The sequence below is a fragment of the Sinocyclocheilus rhinocerous genome, unplaced genomic scaffold (genome assembly GCF_001515625.1).
Source record: "Sinocyclocheilus rhinocerous isolate Xijiao unplaced genomic scaffold, SAMN03320098_v1.1 scaffold1623, whole genome shotgun sequence".
Taxonomy (NCBI): domain Eukaryota; kingdom Metazoa; phylum Chordata; class Actinopteri; order Cypriniformes; family Cyprinidae; genus Sinocyclocheilus; species Sinocyclocheilus rhinocerous.
Genome location: NW_015657306.1, coordinates 342,737 through 357,623, shown reverse-complemented (window position 1 = coordinate 357,623; position 14,887 = coordinate 342,737). Strand labels below are relative to the sequence as shown.

Here is a 14,887-nt window from a genome sequence, read left to right as displayed (position 1 = left end):
GAATCATTTTATTCTCCCGCATCCCGCACACACACGAGTGTCTACCCGCCCGCACCAGCACTCGCCCATCTTGTCCTGCGCTGCACTCTGTTGCGTCGGGTCTCGCGGGAGCAGGTCTCTGATCCACTGGCACTTGACTCGACAGTGCCTGTGCTACATCCTTTTTAGGTCTCTAGATTATAAAACACTGCATTCTGTCAGCAATGTAACGCGGCAGTAACGTATAGAGACCTCGGCTTGTAACTATACTCTAATTACTATTTTGAAAATTATAACGCGTTAAATTACTCCGTTACTAAAAAAGTAATCAAATTACAGTAACGTGTTACTAAGTAATGCGTTACTGCCCAACACTGTCTACAACATACAATTATTCAGTTTAAAGTGGTTCACCGCCTTCACTGGACAAAAGCAAAATTAGCAACATTTTCACCAAATATAAACTATTTGTGTGATCGGTGTAGAGTTGAGATAGCCAATCATACACGCATGTTTTGGTCATGTTCTAAGCTTGTTCATTTCTGGCAATTAATATAGATTTTTTTTTTTTTCAGAAGTTCTGTATTTATCTATTAACCCTTCTCCTATGCTTGCAATATTTGGTTTATCTACAGAACTCTGTTTAGATAATAATGCTAAGAATATGATTTACTTTTCAACTTTAATAGCTAGACGTCTTATATTGTGTAAGTGGAAGGACAAATCTCCACCTACTTTTAGTCATTGGATTATGTATCACCTTGCATTAGAGAAGATTCGGTACTCCACTAAAGGCTGCAGTCAAACTTTTTTCTCCATTTGGCAGCCAGTGCTGACATACATAGAGCAAATGGATCCGAATGTAATATTTGCTGTTTAATTTTGATGTTGTCATTTTTCCCCTTTCTTTCCCACCTTTATATTCCTTCTTTAAAATTTTTTTTAATTGTTAATCTATTGTGGTTCAATGTATGTACATATATGTACAGTATATGAATAAACATGTATATATATTTATCTATGTATACATGCATATATATGTATATAGATAATAATAATATGGTATAGAACAGATTGTCTATAATATAATGTATAATAATGGTGCAGTGGGGGTGGGGAGCTCTGTTGGAGCAAGAAAATGTATTTTGTCATCCTTTTTCTTGTTGAAAGTGTTGTTATATTACGTAAAATATTAATAAAAAGACTTTGAACAAAAAGAAAAAAAGAAAACAAATAAAATAATATAAAAAAAACGTTTGATTTTTAAAATGCATAAATCAATAATAAACAATTTAACCAAATATACATGTGTACATATTTTAACATTTTAAATAAAATATGTCTGTTTCAGTCTATTTTAGTTGTAACAGGATATATAGAGTGCTGGGAAGTAACTGATTACTGTAATCTGGATTACGCAATCAGACTCCAAAGATTAAATACTTGTAATTAGATTATATTACGTTATGTTGTAAAATACTCCTAATTAGACTAGTTTTTTTTCATTGATTACATGATTACTTAATATTCACAAAATGGCAGTAAGTTTGTAATAATTCATTGATTCCTCCTAATTCTTTTTTTTTTTTTCTTTCTTTTTAGTTTGCTTTTTATTCCGTCCTTCCTACGAAAGTTTTCCAAATAATATATATCACCCTTTTAAATAAGAGCTTAAAATTATTTTAAATAATTTATTTTTTGGAAATATTTTATTATTATTTTAAAATATTATAAATCATCTATTTCTTTTAATTTAACAGATTACATTACATTACAAACTGCAGTTCTTCAAAAAACCCAGTTTGAGAAACCCTGGTGTAATCAAAGTAAATGATATAGTATTATGTGTGATTTAATATTACTACTACTATAATTATATAATTATTCATTTTTTTATAATATTCATTTATAATATTACCTACCCTGTCTTTCAATCTTAGCTTTTCCGATTGGGATGATGAAGTCTTTTGACTGAGCCTCTTCAGACATCTCAAATGGCACACCGTACATCAGCTCATTCTCCAAAAACACCACTGAAAGAGACACGACACAACAGTTAGAGCCGCCTTCACGTCCTGTGAACATTAGCCTCACGCGGTGAGGAACTCACCAGGGTTATCGTCACGGATGGCTGATTTCAGAAGGCCCTTGGCGTCCTCGGCGCTCCAGGGACTGACCACCTTCAGTCCGGGACAGTGACTGTACCAGGCGGCGAAGCACTGGGAATGCTGAGCCGCCACTCCGGCCGAAGCACCGTTGGGCCCGCGGAACACAATCGGGACGGGCTGCAGGCCGGCAGACATGTAGTAGGTCTTGGCGGCGGAGTTGATGACCTGATCGATGGCTTGCATGGAGAAGTTGAAGGTCATGAACTCGCAAATGGGTCTCAAACCCGCCTGAAAGAAGATGTGATGGGTTAGTTTGGGAACATGACAGAGTTTCAAATTATTTTATCAACGTTGTTACAGGAAAAACTCACCATGGCAGCACCAACAGCAATGCCAGCAAAGCCCATCTGTATGGACAAATCAGGAAATTATATTAAACATAACAATTAAGAACATACGTAGATGATTTTTGGACAAGTTTATCATCATTCTCACCTCTGTAATTGGTGTGTCAATGATGCGTTTGTCTCCATACTTCTTCCAAAGGCCTCTGCTAATCTGCAACCCAACACAAGCAACTTTAAAAGATGCTTTGGCATTATTGATAACCGAAATATAATAAAAGTCTTTGCATCTGACCTTGTACGCGCCGTCATACTGTGCGACTTCCTCTCCGAGAAGGAAAACCCGTTCATCCCTCTCCAGCTCCTCATCCATGGCCTGGTTGAGGGCATCTCGGACTGTTACCTGCATCAATAAAACGCAATAATTAATAAATAAATACATGGTACTTCAATATACGTGTAAAGAAAAGCATGGTAATACCCAGAGTTGGGTATAATGCGTAACTGTAATCTAATTACTTTTTTCTGGTAACACAGTAATGCAATGCATTACATTTTAAATTTGTGTAATTTGATTACAGTTACTAAAGTCAATATAATTACATTACTTACGTTACAAATGTAGTGTTAAGAAAAAAAATATTTATATGCCTTTTAAAATCACATTTTGCGCGGGGTCGACGGAGGCACCGGGGCAATCACTTGCATTTTTTCCTGAAAACAGCAAAAATAACTTAAAATGCTCCACCATTTTTGATCGTACATATAAGTGTAATACATCATTTGAATCTGTGAAGGGTCTACTTTTATTTGTGTACACTCACAATATCAACAAAAGATTGTGCCTTTGTAAAATAAAGAAAACAAACAGGGTGTGCTTTCTGCCGTCTCAGTCTCCGCAAACTTCTTTCTGAAACGCGTCACTAAAAAGAACCAAAACTCAGCGAATACTTCACACACACAGACATGAGAAATATATCTATAGAAAGCTCGAAGTGTCTGCTTTTAAATTAAGTCTTATCTCTGATGAAATAATCCGTATAAAACCAACGTGAGGTCCAGTCTTTCCTGTCTGAGCTCCAGTCTTTCCTGTCTGAGCTCATTATCTGTAATGTGATCACGCCCCCACGTAGCGCACACTATTCATACGGTAATCATCCACGTGAGACGCGCAAGCCTGTAAATGCCCACATCACATCCGTAAACAAAGCAGCAAGATTCCTTTTTAGCATTCAAATATGCACTGTATGTTCATCAATACTGTTTTCAAATGTTATCAGAACCGTTTTCAATTTATTACGTTTTTTTCTGTCTTTAATGCTCACACAGTTAATTGCCGGTTGGTCACGAATTTCCACAAATTCAATAATATTTAGGCATTGTTTCTTTTCCTAAATCCTCATCGTCTAACCCTCTAATTTCGCAGGTTTATTTTATTGTCATTCACTTTTTATCAGTTTTCGCATCTAAGGGAAATGAAAGATTTTATGGCCATGAATTAAGAATTTGTTCGATTTATTAATTTGTTCTCTCGTTTTACTTAAATCATGGGTTATTTAAGGAACAAAATTAATGAAACATGGACAGTGGCCACAAATTAATAAGTCGTAGGAACGAATTAACAAGTTGTAGGAATTAATAGCCTATCTGTCCTGTCTCCCGCAGCGCTGCAAAGCCCCATATGAAAGAATTATCTGGGGAAATTACTCTTACTACATTTCTATATTGCACCTCTTATCGACAATTAATCGATCATCGATTAATCGTTGACATCCCTACTTTGAAGTGTATATTTTTTTTTAGGTTTGATATGTTTTCAAAGTAACTTGGAAGTAATTAGTAATCTGATTACAATATATATATATATATATACAGTATACACACACACACACACACACACACTGTTGTATTCATATGATACAAAAAAAAACATAATACCATGGTACATACTAGCAAAAACAAACAAAACATGACTTTATCATGATAAATATGGGGGGAAAAAATGCTCATAATACTACATGACATTACCGCGCTGTTTTTGTTAGCAATCTTGACATGTACAGTGCACTCTGTAGGACTCAATTGTGACCACTAATCGACTGACCAAACATACTAATAATCGACAGACTTCACAGCGGATTTCTGATGGTTTGGTGTTTATCTGCTGAAGGTGAGAGCAGCAACATCACTGACCTGCACCGCAGCCGGCGACGTCCTGTGAAACTCCCGCCGCAATACCGCTGAAACGGCATTCTGAGAGACAAACACACAGCCACAGCAGTCTCAACGCTTTCATCTCATTATTATGACCGTAATATGTTGCTAATGTGTCATATTTCCACACAAATACCTTCCCCGAGCGCAAGAAGCACCTCAGAGACGCCATGTTTCACTGTCCTCTGTCTGGAGGCGGGGCTGCCATGCCAGCGGTTTCGACCAATCAGAAGGCGCGTTGTGAAATCAAAACAGGAAACACAGTGACAGCGGCCAATCAGTGCAGCCGAATCATGACAGAACGGAAGTTGCCTTAAGACTTGTCATTGGGCGTCCAAGGGCAAGAGAAAAATCTTTTTATAGAAACCCCAAAAAATCAATGATTTCTAAAATAAATTGCTTCAATATTTAAAAAAAAAAAAGAAAAGATAAATATGACGCAAATGTTAAAACGTGGTCATGTTAAAAATTGACTAAAATCGACTAAACTAGTTTTAATTGTTGCCAGATGTCTAAACTATGCCATAATACAGGCTCAGTAATGTCAAAACCATTTTATTAAAAACCATCAGTTTTTAATATTTAGTATCAGTTAAAATAATATTAATAATGCATATAAAAGTAGTAGTATAAATAAACTAGTATATATAACTTTTAGTAATATTAACTATAATTTATATGAACTACATTTACAACGTAATTATAATCCACATGAGATCTCTCACTGTTTCTCACCATCTAATATGTATTCCGAATTTGATTTGATTAGGGCATAAAGACCATAGATCATAGATCCATGACCTTCCAAATTTCGTTTCTATCAAGTCAGGCACTTTGTTCAAATAGCCATTGGATGACTTCTTAAAGCTTGAACCACACTCAAAAAATTGTACTTCTGTCTTTTATAACCTGATTCATAATATTAAATCAAGTCAGATTAGAGGGGACTGGGAGGGAGACTTGGGATTTGAGTTACAATATCTGCTGAATACTGGGAACGTATTCTTGATCTCGTTCATACATCATCAATACGTGCCAGACATAGCCTGATACAGTGTAAGATTTTACATAGGGTTTACTATACTAATGCTAAACTTGCTCAAATATATGCTTCTGTCAGTGATGCATGTAACTGGTGTAGGAACTCGCCAGCAGACATTATTCATGTGCTGTGGGAAGCCTTTGACAGAGATCTTGATCCAAATCCACTTTTGGCCATTTACGGCATGGCGGTGAATGCTGACCTTGCAGTGACGATTCAAAAGGCTATAGCCTTTACTACTTTCTTAGCGAGACGTCTCGTACTTTTAAAATGTAAACATGCCTCACCCCCTACTTTTGATACATGGCTGAAAGAGGTGTTTACTTGCATTAAATTGGAAAAAATTAGACCGTCCCTCAATGGTTCTTTAAGGACTTTAGATAAACTGTGGCGTTTTTAGGTTATTTGTTGGATAACTCTCTAGACACTTAAACTGAGCAACAATTATTATTTTTTATTTTTACAATTTAACATGCTATTCTTGTAAAAGAAGATTCTCTGTCTGTTAAGATATTATTATTATTATGGATTTTTTTTTATTATTTCTTTTTCTTTTTTATTGTTATTATAATTTGTTTTTGTATGGGAAAATTTTCTTTTATTATTTCTTGTATTAACAGTGCATTGTTGTCTGTGGGTTTGATGCTCAGTGCAGAAAATCCAATAAATTTGAAATAATCCATGAGATCTCTACATATTTATTAATTAGAAAACGTATTTAAAATACTTACATGATAATTTTTTCAACATAATGTACAATATATCATTACTAAACAAGTGAATAAATGTTGATAAAGCATATGGTTAAATTAATAGTACAATAAAAATAAAATATAACTAATTTAACTATATTTTCTGTTAACTATATTTACATAATTATAAACCAAAAAAAAAAAAAAAAAAAAAAGATAAATATGACACAAATGTACATTTGTTAATTACGTACAATATATTAAAGAAAAATATCTGAAATATTTATTATTATATTTTTTAAATAATTATCAAATTAGAATTATTTAAAACATTGAAAATAAATATACAAATATCTTTACGTTTAAAAATGTATATATGTAAATAGTTATTATATTTGATTTCCACATACAATTTAATATAATTTATATTATCGACAAGATCTATATGTATTAGTTATTTATTAGTTTATACAAGTTTGAAGAAGAAATTAAACCACACGCGATCTGTTCCATTGTCTTTACTTCAAATGTTCACAACTAAAAGCACAAGACCATTTTTTTTTTTATATTGCCAATACACGTTTTTTAGAACAGGGGAAAAAAATTTGTAGCATTTTGAGGATGTCCAACTTCAGTGGAAACTGTACAGAGGGGAAAATAAGTGGCAATTTTCTTCATCATCAAACACATTGATTCCTCTATTGTTCTCAGACATACATAAATCTCTGTGTAAACTTGAGAAGATTTCTTCTCCTCCAGACCACTGCTAAATATTCAGCGGTAAAGTGCTGTAGCGAAAATGAAAACATTATTAAATTCTTCCCCCACGATAAAGCCAGGAATATGCATTTCTGTATTTAGCTGTAATGTTTTCAGTGTCTGTATGAATCTATATACAAATGAGTTTACTGTTACAGGAGCAAAAGATGAACTATTGTGCATCAATCACTGTACATCGTTCTAGATTACAAATGGATCTGGTTTTCAACAGGACCCCGCGATGAATATGAATTACAGAAGTTTCTTTCTTCATATATGTGTGCAAAACAAGAAATCACTTCCATTTCCATTTTACTTGCTCGATTGGCTGAAATTCTCTACCAGGCCGCAACAGCCAATAGGATTAGACGACGTAAGTGGCATCACAATGGTCATTATACAATCATGTCAGTGGTAAATCAAAGCCATTGATCTTCTGACACAGAAACTGTGTTGTTAAGGGGCGTAAATGCTAAACGCATCGTATAAATGTTGCTATTTGTGCAACATTTTGATTGTGATCTTGCAGAACAGGAATACAAATATTACTTTGTTCTGAAAGAAAATACGAACAATGTAGCTCAAAATTTCCGCAGGAAAAAAACGAAGAGAACAAAGAATGCTCTCAGCTTTTGTAGGCACAATGGTAAATGTGACAAACGCTTAAAAAGCATAATCCCAAACCCCCTCGAAATGAACCGTTACCAAAGTTGGATTAAAATATCAGAATCAAATATTACTTGTTTTATGAACCGACAATAAAATCCAGTTACGTTGTCATTCATAGTAAATGTGCTGCCCGCATTCTCCACCATCTTGTGCCCTCGCTTTCAAAAGTCAGTCCTTTAAATTAAGATTTTTTTCGTTCGAATGAGTGTGCAAGTCCATTTTTTAAATGCGACAGCTGGTCCAAGCAGAACTGTTTAGGTTACGTCGAGCAGCTTAAAACAAAACAAAACAAAACAATGCAGGACTGTGAATAAAACAAACGAACAAAACAAACACTGAAGAAGTTCAGGTACAAACAGTCAATTTTCACTGCTAGACGTAAATTGCTAAAAGACTTCGAGTGGACGAATTGCACTAAAACAAAGACGAGCGTTTTTAAGGTTTTTTTTCACAAACGTGGGACGCTGCGGTCAACAGTCTCAGATTTTTTCAGTTTGCCTTTGCTGAAGGACTGGATGGAGCTGAGAAGGGCGCTCCTGCCCGTGCCGTTGGCACTAGGAGGCAAGAGGGATGGAGGGACGGCTTCGTTCCCGGGAGGAGGAGGAGCGGGGGGAGGAAGAGGAGGTGCTGGAGGTGCTCCTGCTGGAATCAGAGAAAACAGTCCATCACGATCAGTCAAATGTAACTAATATGGTTTAGTTATATCAAATATAAACAGTAATATAACTACTCAGAATCTTGTGCAGTAAGTAAACAGGAAGTGATAAAGTACAATAGCCATTCAGAATGATACACTTACCAGAAGCGGCAACATTTAAAGTCAACATGGAATAATTTGATAGCTTTATATTTATTTATATTTAATACGTAAATACACAATATATTTCAATATAAAAAAAATATTATGAAATAAAATATAAAAATGATATACATTTAAAAAAAAATATATATATATAATAAAAAAAAAAAAAATCAGTGAAAGGAATTTATTTATTTTATATATTTAGTTTATTATACTTATTATGCTTTCTGGAATTCTGGATTCAGATTGGTCAACTTTGGCATTCTGCATTAAAAAAAAAATATATATATATAATAAGTAAAAATAATTTAAATGATCTTTATTAAATAATTATATTTACATTTTTTAAATTAATTAATATTATATTACAATATTTTATATATATATTATATATACACAATATATATATATAATGTATGTATATATACAATATAATATCTAAAAATATAATTATATCATTAATAATTATAAAAATTATTAAATCTAATATACAAAATATTTAATAATAATGCAATACCCAACATATTATGATATTAAAATATACTGATATATCTAATTATTAATTATATCATTAAAAATATAAAACTTGCAATATTTATAAATAAATATACAAAATATGATATAAAAACATACTATGATATAAAATATAATTCAGATAAAAATACACAAAATATAAAAATACTTAAAATATTTTTATTTAATAAGTAAATATACAATATATTTTTATATTTTCGGCATGGCGGTGAATGCTGACCTTTCAGTGACGGTTCAAAAGGCTATAGCCTTTACTACTTCCTTAGCGAGACGTCTCGTACTTTTAAAATGGAAACATGCCTCACCCCCTACTTTTGATACATGGCTGAAAGACGTGTATAATATATTATGAATATAACTTTTCTATAGTATATCATTTTATAATATATAAAATAATAATATATTATAATGATATATTATAATAATTAATTATATAGTTATTCATTATAAATTAATATTAATTCGTTTAATATAAAATTAATTATACAATTAATTTAAAAGATTTATATTTAAAACATATATTTTGTAAGTAAATATCGTATACAAAATAAGATACTAAAAATATAATTATTAATTATATAACAACTAAAAATATGAGTGATTAGAAAGAAAACTAAACTAGACTAAATGATGATTTTTTCAATACTGTGCACATTTACTGACCAATAACCTTCTTGGAAATAAGTGCTGGACAGCATGACTCATGCCTTCTGAGCCAGCAAGATTCAAGTATCGTCAGCGTACTACTTGTGCTCACTTGTAATTGCTTTAAGACCACGATATTCCTCATTCAAAAGTGTATATAAAAATAGAATCTTAAAAACGAGTATTATCATTCACTAACATAAACACTGCATATATAAGAAAAAAACAACAACCATCACAATCCACAAAACCAGAGTGTTTGCTGTTAAAAAGAGAATGTACCCTCAGAAAAGTCCAGAATGATGAAAAATTTGTGCCTAAATAGACAATTGCAGATTGTGAACTTATAAAGTTGCATTAACCCTTCTCAGTAGGCTGGAAAGTGTCTGGACGGACCTCATTTGCATGCATTTACATGCTTCAATACTAATGCAACAGTTTTGCGGTGGGGAATCCGAATGTACTACTGAGGGAGGGTGAGCTGCAACTTTACGGTGGAAATAGATTATTATTATTGAATTACTTTACCCCACACACGTTCAAAATGGTGCATGCTCTAGTTTTGAAGACAGCATATAAGAGAGAGAGGGAGAGAGAGAGAGAGAGAGGCACACACAAGTTACTGATCATATCAGAATGAGGCGACACATCGGATGATTATGATCTGGTAAGATGAATGGAGATTGTAACCGATTTCATGAGGAATTTGATGAAATGGAAAAGATTAGGTCTCTATTGGATAGAAAAAACCAGGAGATGTTAATGCGCCGGTGAGTTACAATCGAAAACATTTTACCAAATCATGCAACGTATACAGAATTATATGTGATATACTGGGAAAACTGATTGTTTACATGGACATACTGACTGTGGAAAGGGAATGTTTGAATAAGACCAGGAAACACAAACTCTTCCGATTGATTTGACATAATGATTGAGGACGGACGGAGTTATAAACGGGACGCACCTGATCCAGGCAGAGGAGTGGGTGAGGACGGGCAGGTTGGAGGTGAACTCGCCCCAGAACCTGCTAGAAGACAATAAATATGATTTTTTGTAATGTTTTCTTTTACTGTATTTATACATTGAGAGCTGCATCTTGAATCAGGTAATAATAGAGTTCAACAGAAGGGTTCTGATAGTAAAAAAAGCCATTCAAAACCAGACTTTTCATAATAACTATAAACCTTTGAAGACCTACGATGAACGGCGAGGTCGTTCGCGACAGTATTTGCTTCTTTCAACGCCATAAGTTAGCATCATGTGCACTTAATTATTTAAAAAGTCTTTAATTTCCAAATTCTGGGTGAGCTAGACATTAAAAATATGCCCTTTTTACATTTGTTCTAAAACATTTTTGTATCAAATGAAAGTTTGTATTATTGTGATTTATCTGAAGCAGGTTGGTTTGGTTCATGGTTTACAACTCTTTACTGAACAGTAATTTCATCTCAAGTGGTCCAAAAATTGTAAAGTTGGTTGCTTGACCATTTTTAATTTCTTTTTGTTATTACTTGATTTTTAGTAGGGATGCACCGATACCACTTTTTCCAGTACTCGCCCGATACCGATACCAGTATCGGTATCGGTGCATCCCTAATTTTTAGCTATTTTTAGTATTGGTAGTTTTTGGATTTGCTACATAATTTTATTTTTATTTTACTTGTATTTTAAATGGTTCAACCACACACACAAAAAAAGAAGAGGATAATTAAAAATGGTCAAGCAACCTTCATTGGGTCATTTGAGATGGATTGACCCTCAAGACTTTTACAAAATCCCGATGGAGAAAATGAATGGAGAAAAATACTTCCGGAACCCAAAACACTGAAAATGTGACATTAAAATTTGGCATTACATTTGCCATTGTTTTTTTAAAAGAATAGTTCACCCAAAAATGAACTGAACATTTTCTCACCCTCATTCAAGATGTAGAAGAGTTTGTTTCTTCATCAGAACAGATTTGGAGAAATGTAGCATTGCATCACTTGCTCAGCAATGGATCCTCTGCAGTGAATGGGTGCCGTCAGCATGAGAGTCCAAACAGCTGATAAAAACATCACAATAATCCACAACGCTCCAGTCCATCAGTTAATGTCTTGTAAAGCGAAAAGATGCATGTTTGTAAAAAACAAATCGTTTTTAACTTCAAACCGTTGCTTCTGACCAAAATACGAGTCCATAATCCATAATAACTCTTCCTCCAGTGAAGAAGTCCATCGCCTGTTGTCCTCTCACATCATAACCCACCAACATATTCATTTAAAACTGTTTTCGCTTATAAACGGTGCTTGATCTGTGCAGATTTCTCTCCTGATTCAGATGAGATTACTTTTTCACTGGAGAAAGCAATATTGTGGATAGAGGACTTTTATTATTTTATTTTAGGTATTTTAGCCGAAAGCATCAGTTTGAAGTTAAAAAATTCTCAATGATGGATTTGTTCCTTACAAACACAGTTTTTCTCTTCATAAGACATTAACTGATGGACTGGAGGGCTGTGGATTATTGTGATGTTTTTATCAGCTGTTTGGACTCTCATTCTGACGGCACCCATTCACTGCAGAGGATCCATTGCTGAGCAAGTGATGCAATGCTGCATTTCTCCAAATCTGTTCTGATGAAGATACGAACTCATCTACATCTTGGATGACCTGAGAGCGAGTAGATTTTTAGGTGAACTATTCCATTAATAAAGGAAAGTTGAATAAATGAAACCTACCAGAGTTGTTATTGTATTTGACAGAAAGATCCTCCTCATTTTCATACGTCGACTGTCTCGATTTCTGAAACCAAAACAGGCGTTTTGGTTTTAACAACCATTATGTTTAGCACAAAACGGTGTGAGCATTCAATGCAAATCCTAATTATGGCAAAGCGCTCAAACTCATGTACCTTTCTGGCCAAGATCTTCCTTTTCCGCTTCTCTTCCTCTGAGCCGTGGTGCGACTGCGCTCGCGTCAGCCTCTTGTGCTGGTGGATCTGAAAACACACGAGGTTCCAGTTACATAAAAACCTAAATCTACAGGACTACTAAGAAAACGTTTCATGGAAATTTCCTGTTGTAAAGTATTACATTTTATTCAGCTGATGTCATCAAGTCAACTTTTCTACACCGAAACGATGGAATTTGTGTTTGCGACACTGTTGTGTAATGTTTCCTAAGTAAGCCAAGCCAAACGTTTGTTGCACAAGAGCCTAAAAGTGAATAAAGCAATGCACTAACTGTCCTCTGTTCCTCCACTAAGTGCTTCTCCAAGCATTCCTTGGACGATTTCAGGGCCTCCTTTAATTTGGAACTGATCTGAATTTGGAAAGAGGGAAGATTTAACCAATTATTTAGTAAAACAGAAACTGGTTAGGTTAGTTTTTTACTTTAGTTTGCTTACCTTAAACTGGGGTTTCTCAGAGTTAAACAGCAGCACGTCATTGAATAACCTGTTAGAACGAGAGTTGAACTCAGCAGCGGTTTGTGCTTCGGTTTTAAACAATGTCAACATTCACAATTACTGCTGTAAAGAAGAAAACCACATGCTTTGGATTCACAATAACGTGACTTAGTCATAAAATGAAGACTTTACGCTTATGTACACATCACATCCCTCTTAGGATGAATCACATAAAACTTGTCAAGAAAAACTTTAGGTCATATTTCATCCCAAAATCAACAGAAGAAAACAAAATTTTTATTTTGAATAAAGAAAATGATGCCTTTCTTAACACCACTGCAAACTGGCATTATTTTCATGATATTAAGAAATAAATTAATTGATTCATGACAATGATGTCAATAATTTTATTCTAAAATAATTGTAATTACATAAAACTAATTATTAAATAAAAATATAATAAAAAAAACTAACAAAGAAACTAATAAAATACTATATAAAATAAATGAGGAAAATGATATATAAAATTTTAACTAATTGTAAAAATGTTATTTGCCCCAAAGGAATAAGATATTAAATTACATTTTTCGTAAAGAAAATGACACCTATTTTTTTTGCAATTTGACATTATTTTCATGATATTACGCAATAAGCAAATTAACTCGACAATAACAATAATTTGTTATAATAATAATAATTTAAAAAAATGTAATATATAAAATATGATAATAAAACAAAAAATACAAAAATAAGTGCTATATAAAATACATGTGAGAAAAATAATATTAAAAATAAACCTTTTAAACTAAATTTCAAAAATGTTTGTATGAGATCATTTTGTGCGATTCACTCCTGAGCCCAAAGCAGCCCTGAATGTCGTAACTCACGGTGTTTGTAGGAGTTGGGAAACGGTTGGCATTCCCGTTTTGCAAGCTTCTGTGGACAGGATGGACTGAAGTACAGAGACTGTGGGAAAATGAAATAACAAACGGTTACGCATCACATAAAACCATTAGCTATAAACATATGACTCACAACACGCTTTAGGATTATTGCTGTATGGAGTCAACTACTGTATATAACTGAACAGCAGATGTTCTGTAGCTTAAAATGGCAAGTTCAACTTATTAAATGAACTATAACTAATTTACTTAATGATTTAGACATCCATGCTCTTCACTAGGGTTGGGAATCGAAAATCAATTCCGATTCCAGAATCGGATACTTAAGGTCAGGAATCGGATACTTGTTGTCAAATTAAAATTTCGATTCCGCCTATCGATTCCTATGCGCTTTTTTTTCTTCATCTGTGAGGACCGGACCTAGCGATCTCCCAGGACCTTGCTCGCTAACCTAAGCGCTCCAAAGTTTGGCTACATTTGTGATCAGAAGCCAAAAAAGCGAAGTATAACAGGCTATCTGTGATAGCTAAACATGTTGCAAGAGAGGTGTCACCACCAACATGACAAAGCACTTTAATTTAATAGATCGTTAAAGATCGCGATTAAAACACCAACGTGATTCTATTCCTAAATTACAATGATTCGTCTGTTTCATTCCTCAAACTTTGACGTGTGCGATCATTGTTGTGATCACTTGTTGGTTTGTCCGTGCAGAGTACGATCACACCAGTTTGATTTGAGCATTTCAATCAGTGTTCGCGCTGCCATTTACCTAAAGAGAGCAGCTGTCTGTCATGAATGAAACAGC

At 33.8% G+C, this 14,887-nt stretch overlaps 2 protein-coding genes across 8 annotated transcripts in view; both read right to left on the bottom strand.

The window, feature by feature from the left end:
* Positions 1-4,854, bottom strand: part of LOC107721006 (pyruvate dehydrogenase E1 component subunit beta, mitochondrial) — a 12,545-nt gene extending 7,691 nt beyond the window's left edge. The window contains exons 1-7 of the mRNA XM_016528860.1: positions 4,782-4,854; positions 4,625-4,684; positions 2,727-2,834; positions 2,583-2,645; positions 2,459-2,494; positions 2,090-2,375; positions 1,902-2,012 (exon numbers count right to left, since the gene is read on the bottom strand). Coding sequence (XP_016384346.1) covers positions 1,902-2,012; positions 2,090-2,375; positions 2,459-2,494; positions 2,583-2,645; positions 2,727-2,834; positions 4,625-4,684; positions 4,782-4,817 — 700 coding nt within the window. The 5' untranslated portion in view covers positions 4,818-4,854. The remainder of the gene's footprint in view (positions 1-1,901; positions 2,013-2,089; positions 2,376-2,458; positions 2,495-2,582; positions 2,646-2,726; positions 2,835-4,624; positions 4,685-4,781) is intronic.
* Positions 4,855-6,998: 2,144 nt separating this feature from the next.
* LOC107721005 (PX domain-containing protein kinase-like protein) overlaps positions 6,999-14,887 on the bottom strand; it is a 24,740-nt gene continuing 16,851 nt past the window's right edge. The window contains exons 12-19 of one of the 7 annotated variants that reach the window (XM_016528859.1): positions 14,065-14,143; positions 13,178-13,226; positions 13,015-13,092; positions 12,684-12,770; positions 12,511-12,574; positions 10,756-10,815; positions 10,317-10,344; positions 8,369-8,446 (exon numbers count right to left, since the gene is read on the bottom strand). In XM_016528859.1, the coding sequence (XP_016384345.1) occupies positions 10,328-10,344; positions 10,756-10,815; positions 12,511-12,574; positions 12,684-12,770; positions 13,015-13,092; positions 13,178-13,226; positions 14,065-14,143 (434 nt within the window). In that variant the 3' untranslated portion in view covers positions 8,369-8,446; positions 10,317-10,327. Of the gene's footprint in view, positions 8,450-10,316; positions 10,345-10,755; positions 10,819-12,510; positions 12,575-12,683; positions 12,771-13,014; positions 13,093-13,177; positions 13,227-14,064; positions 14,144-14,887 lie in introns of all 7 variants that reach the window. The other 6 variants (XM_016528858.1, XM_016528857.1, XM_016528855.1 and 3 more) reach the window with 6 other exon arrangements.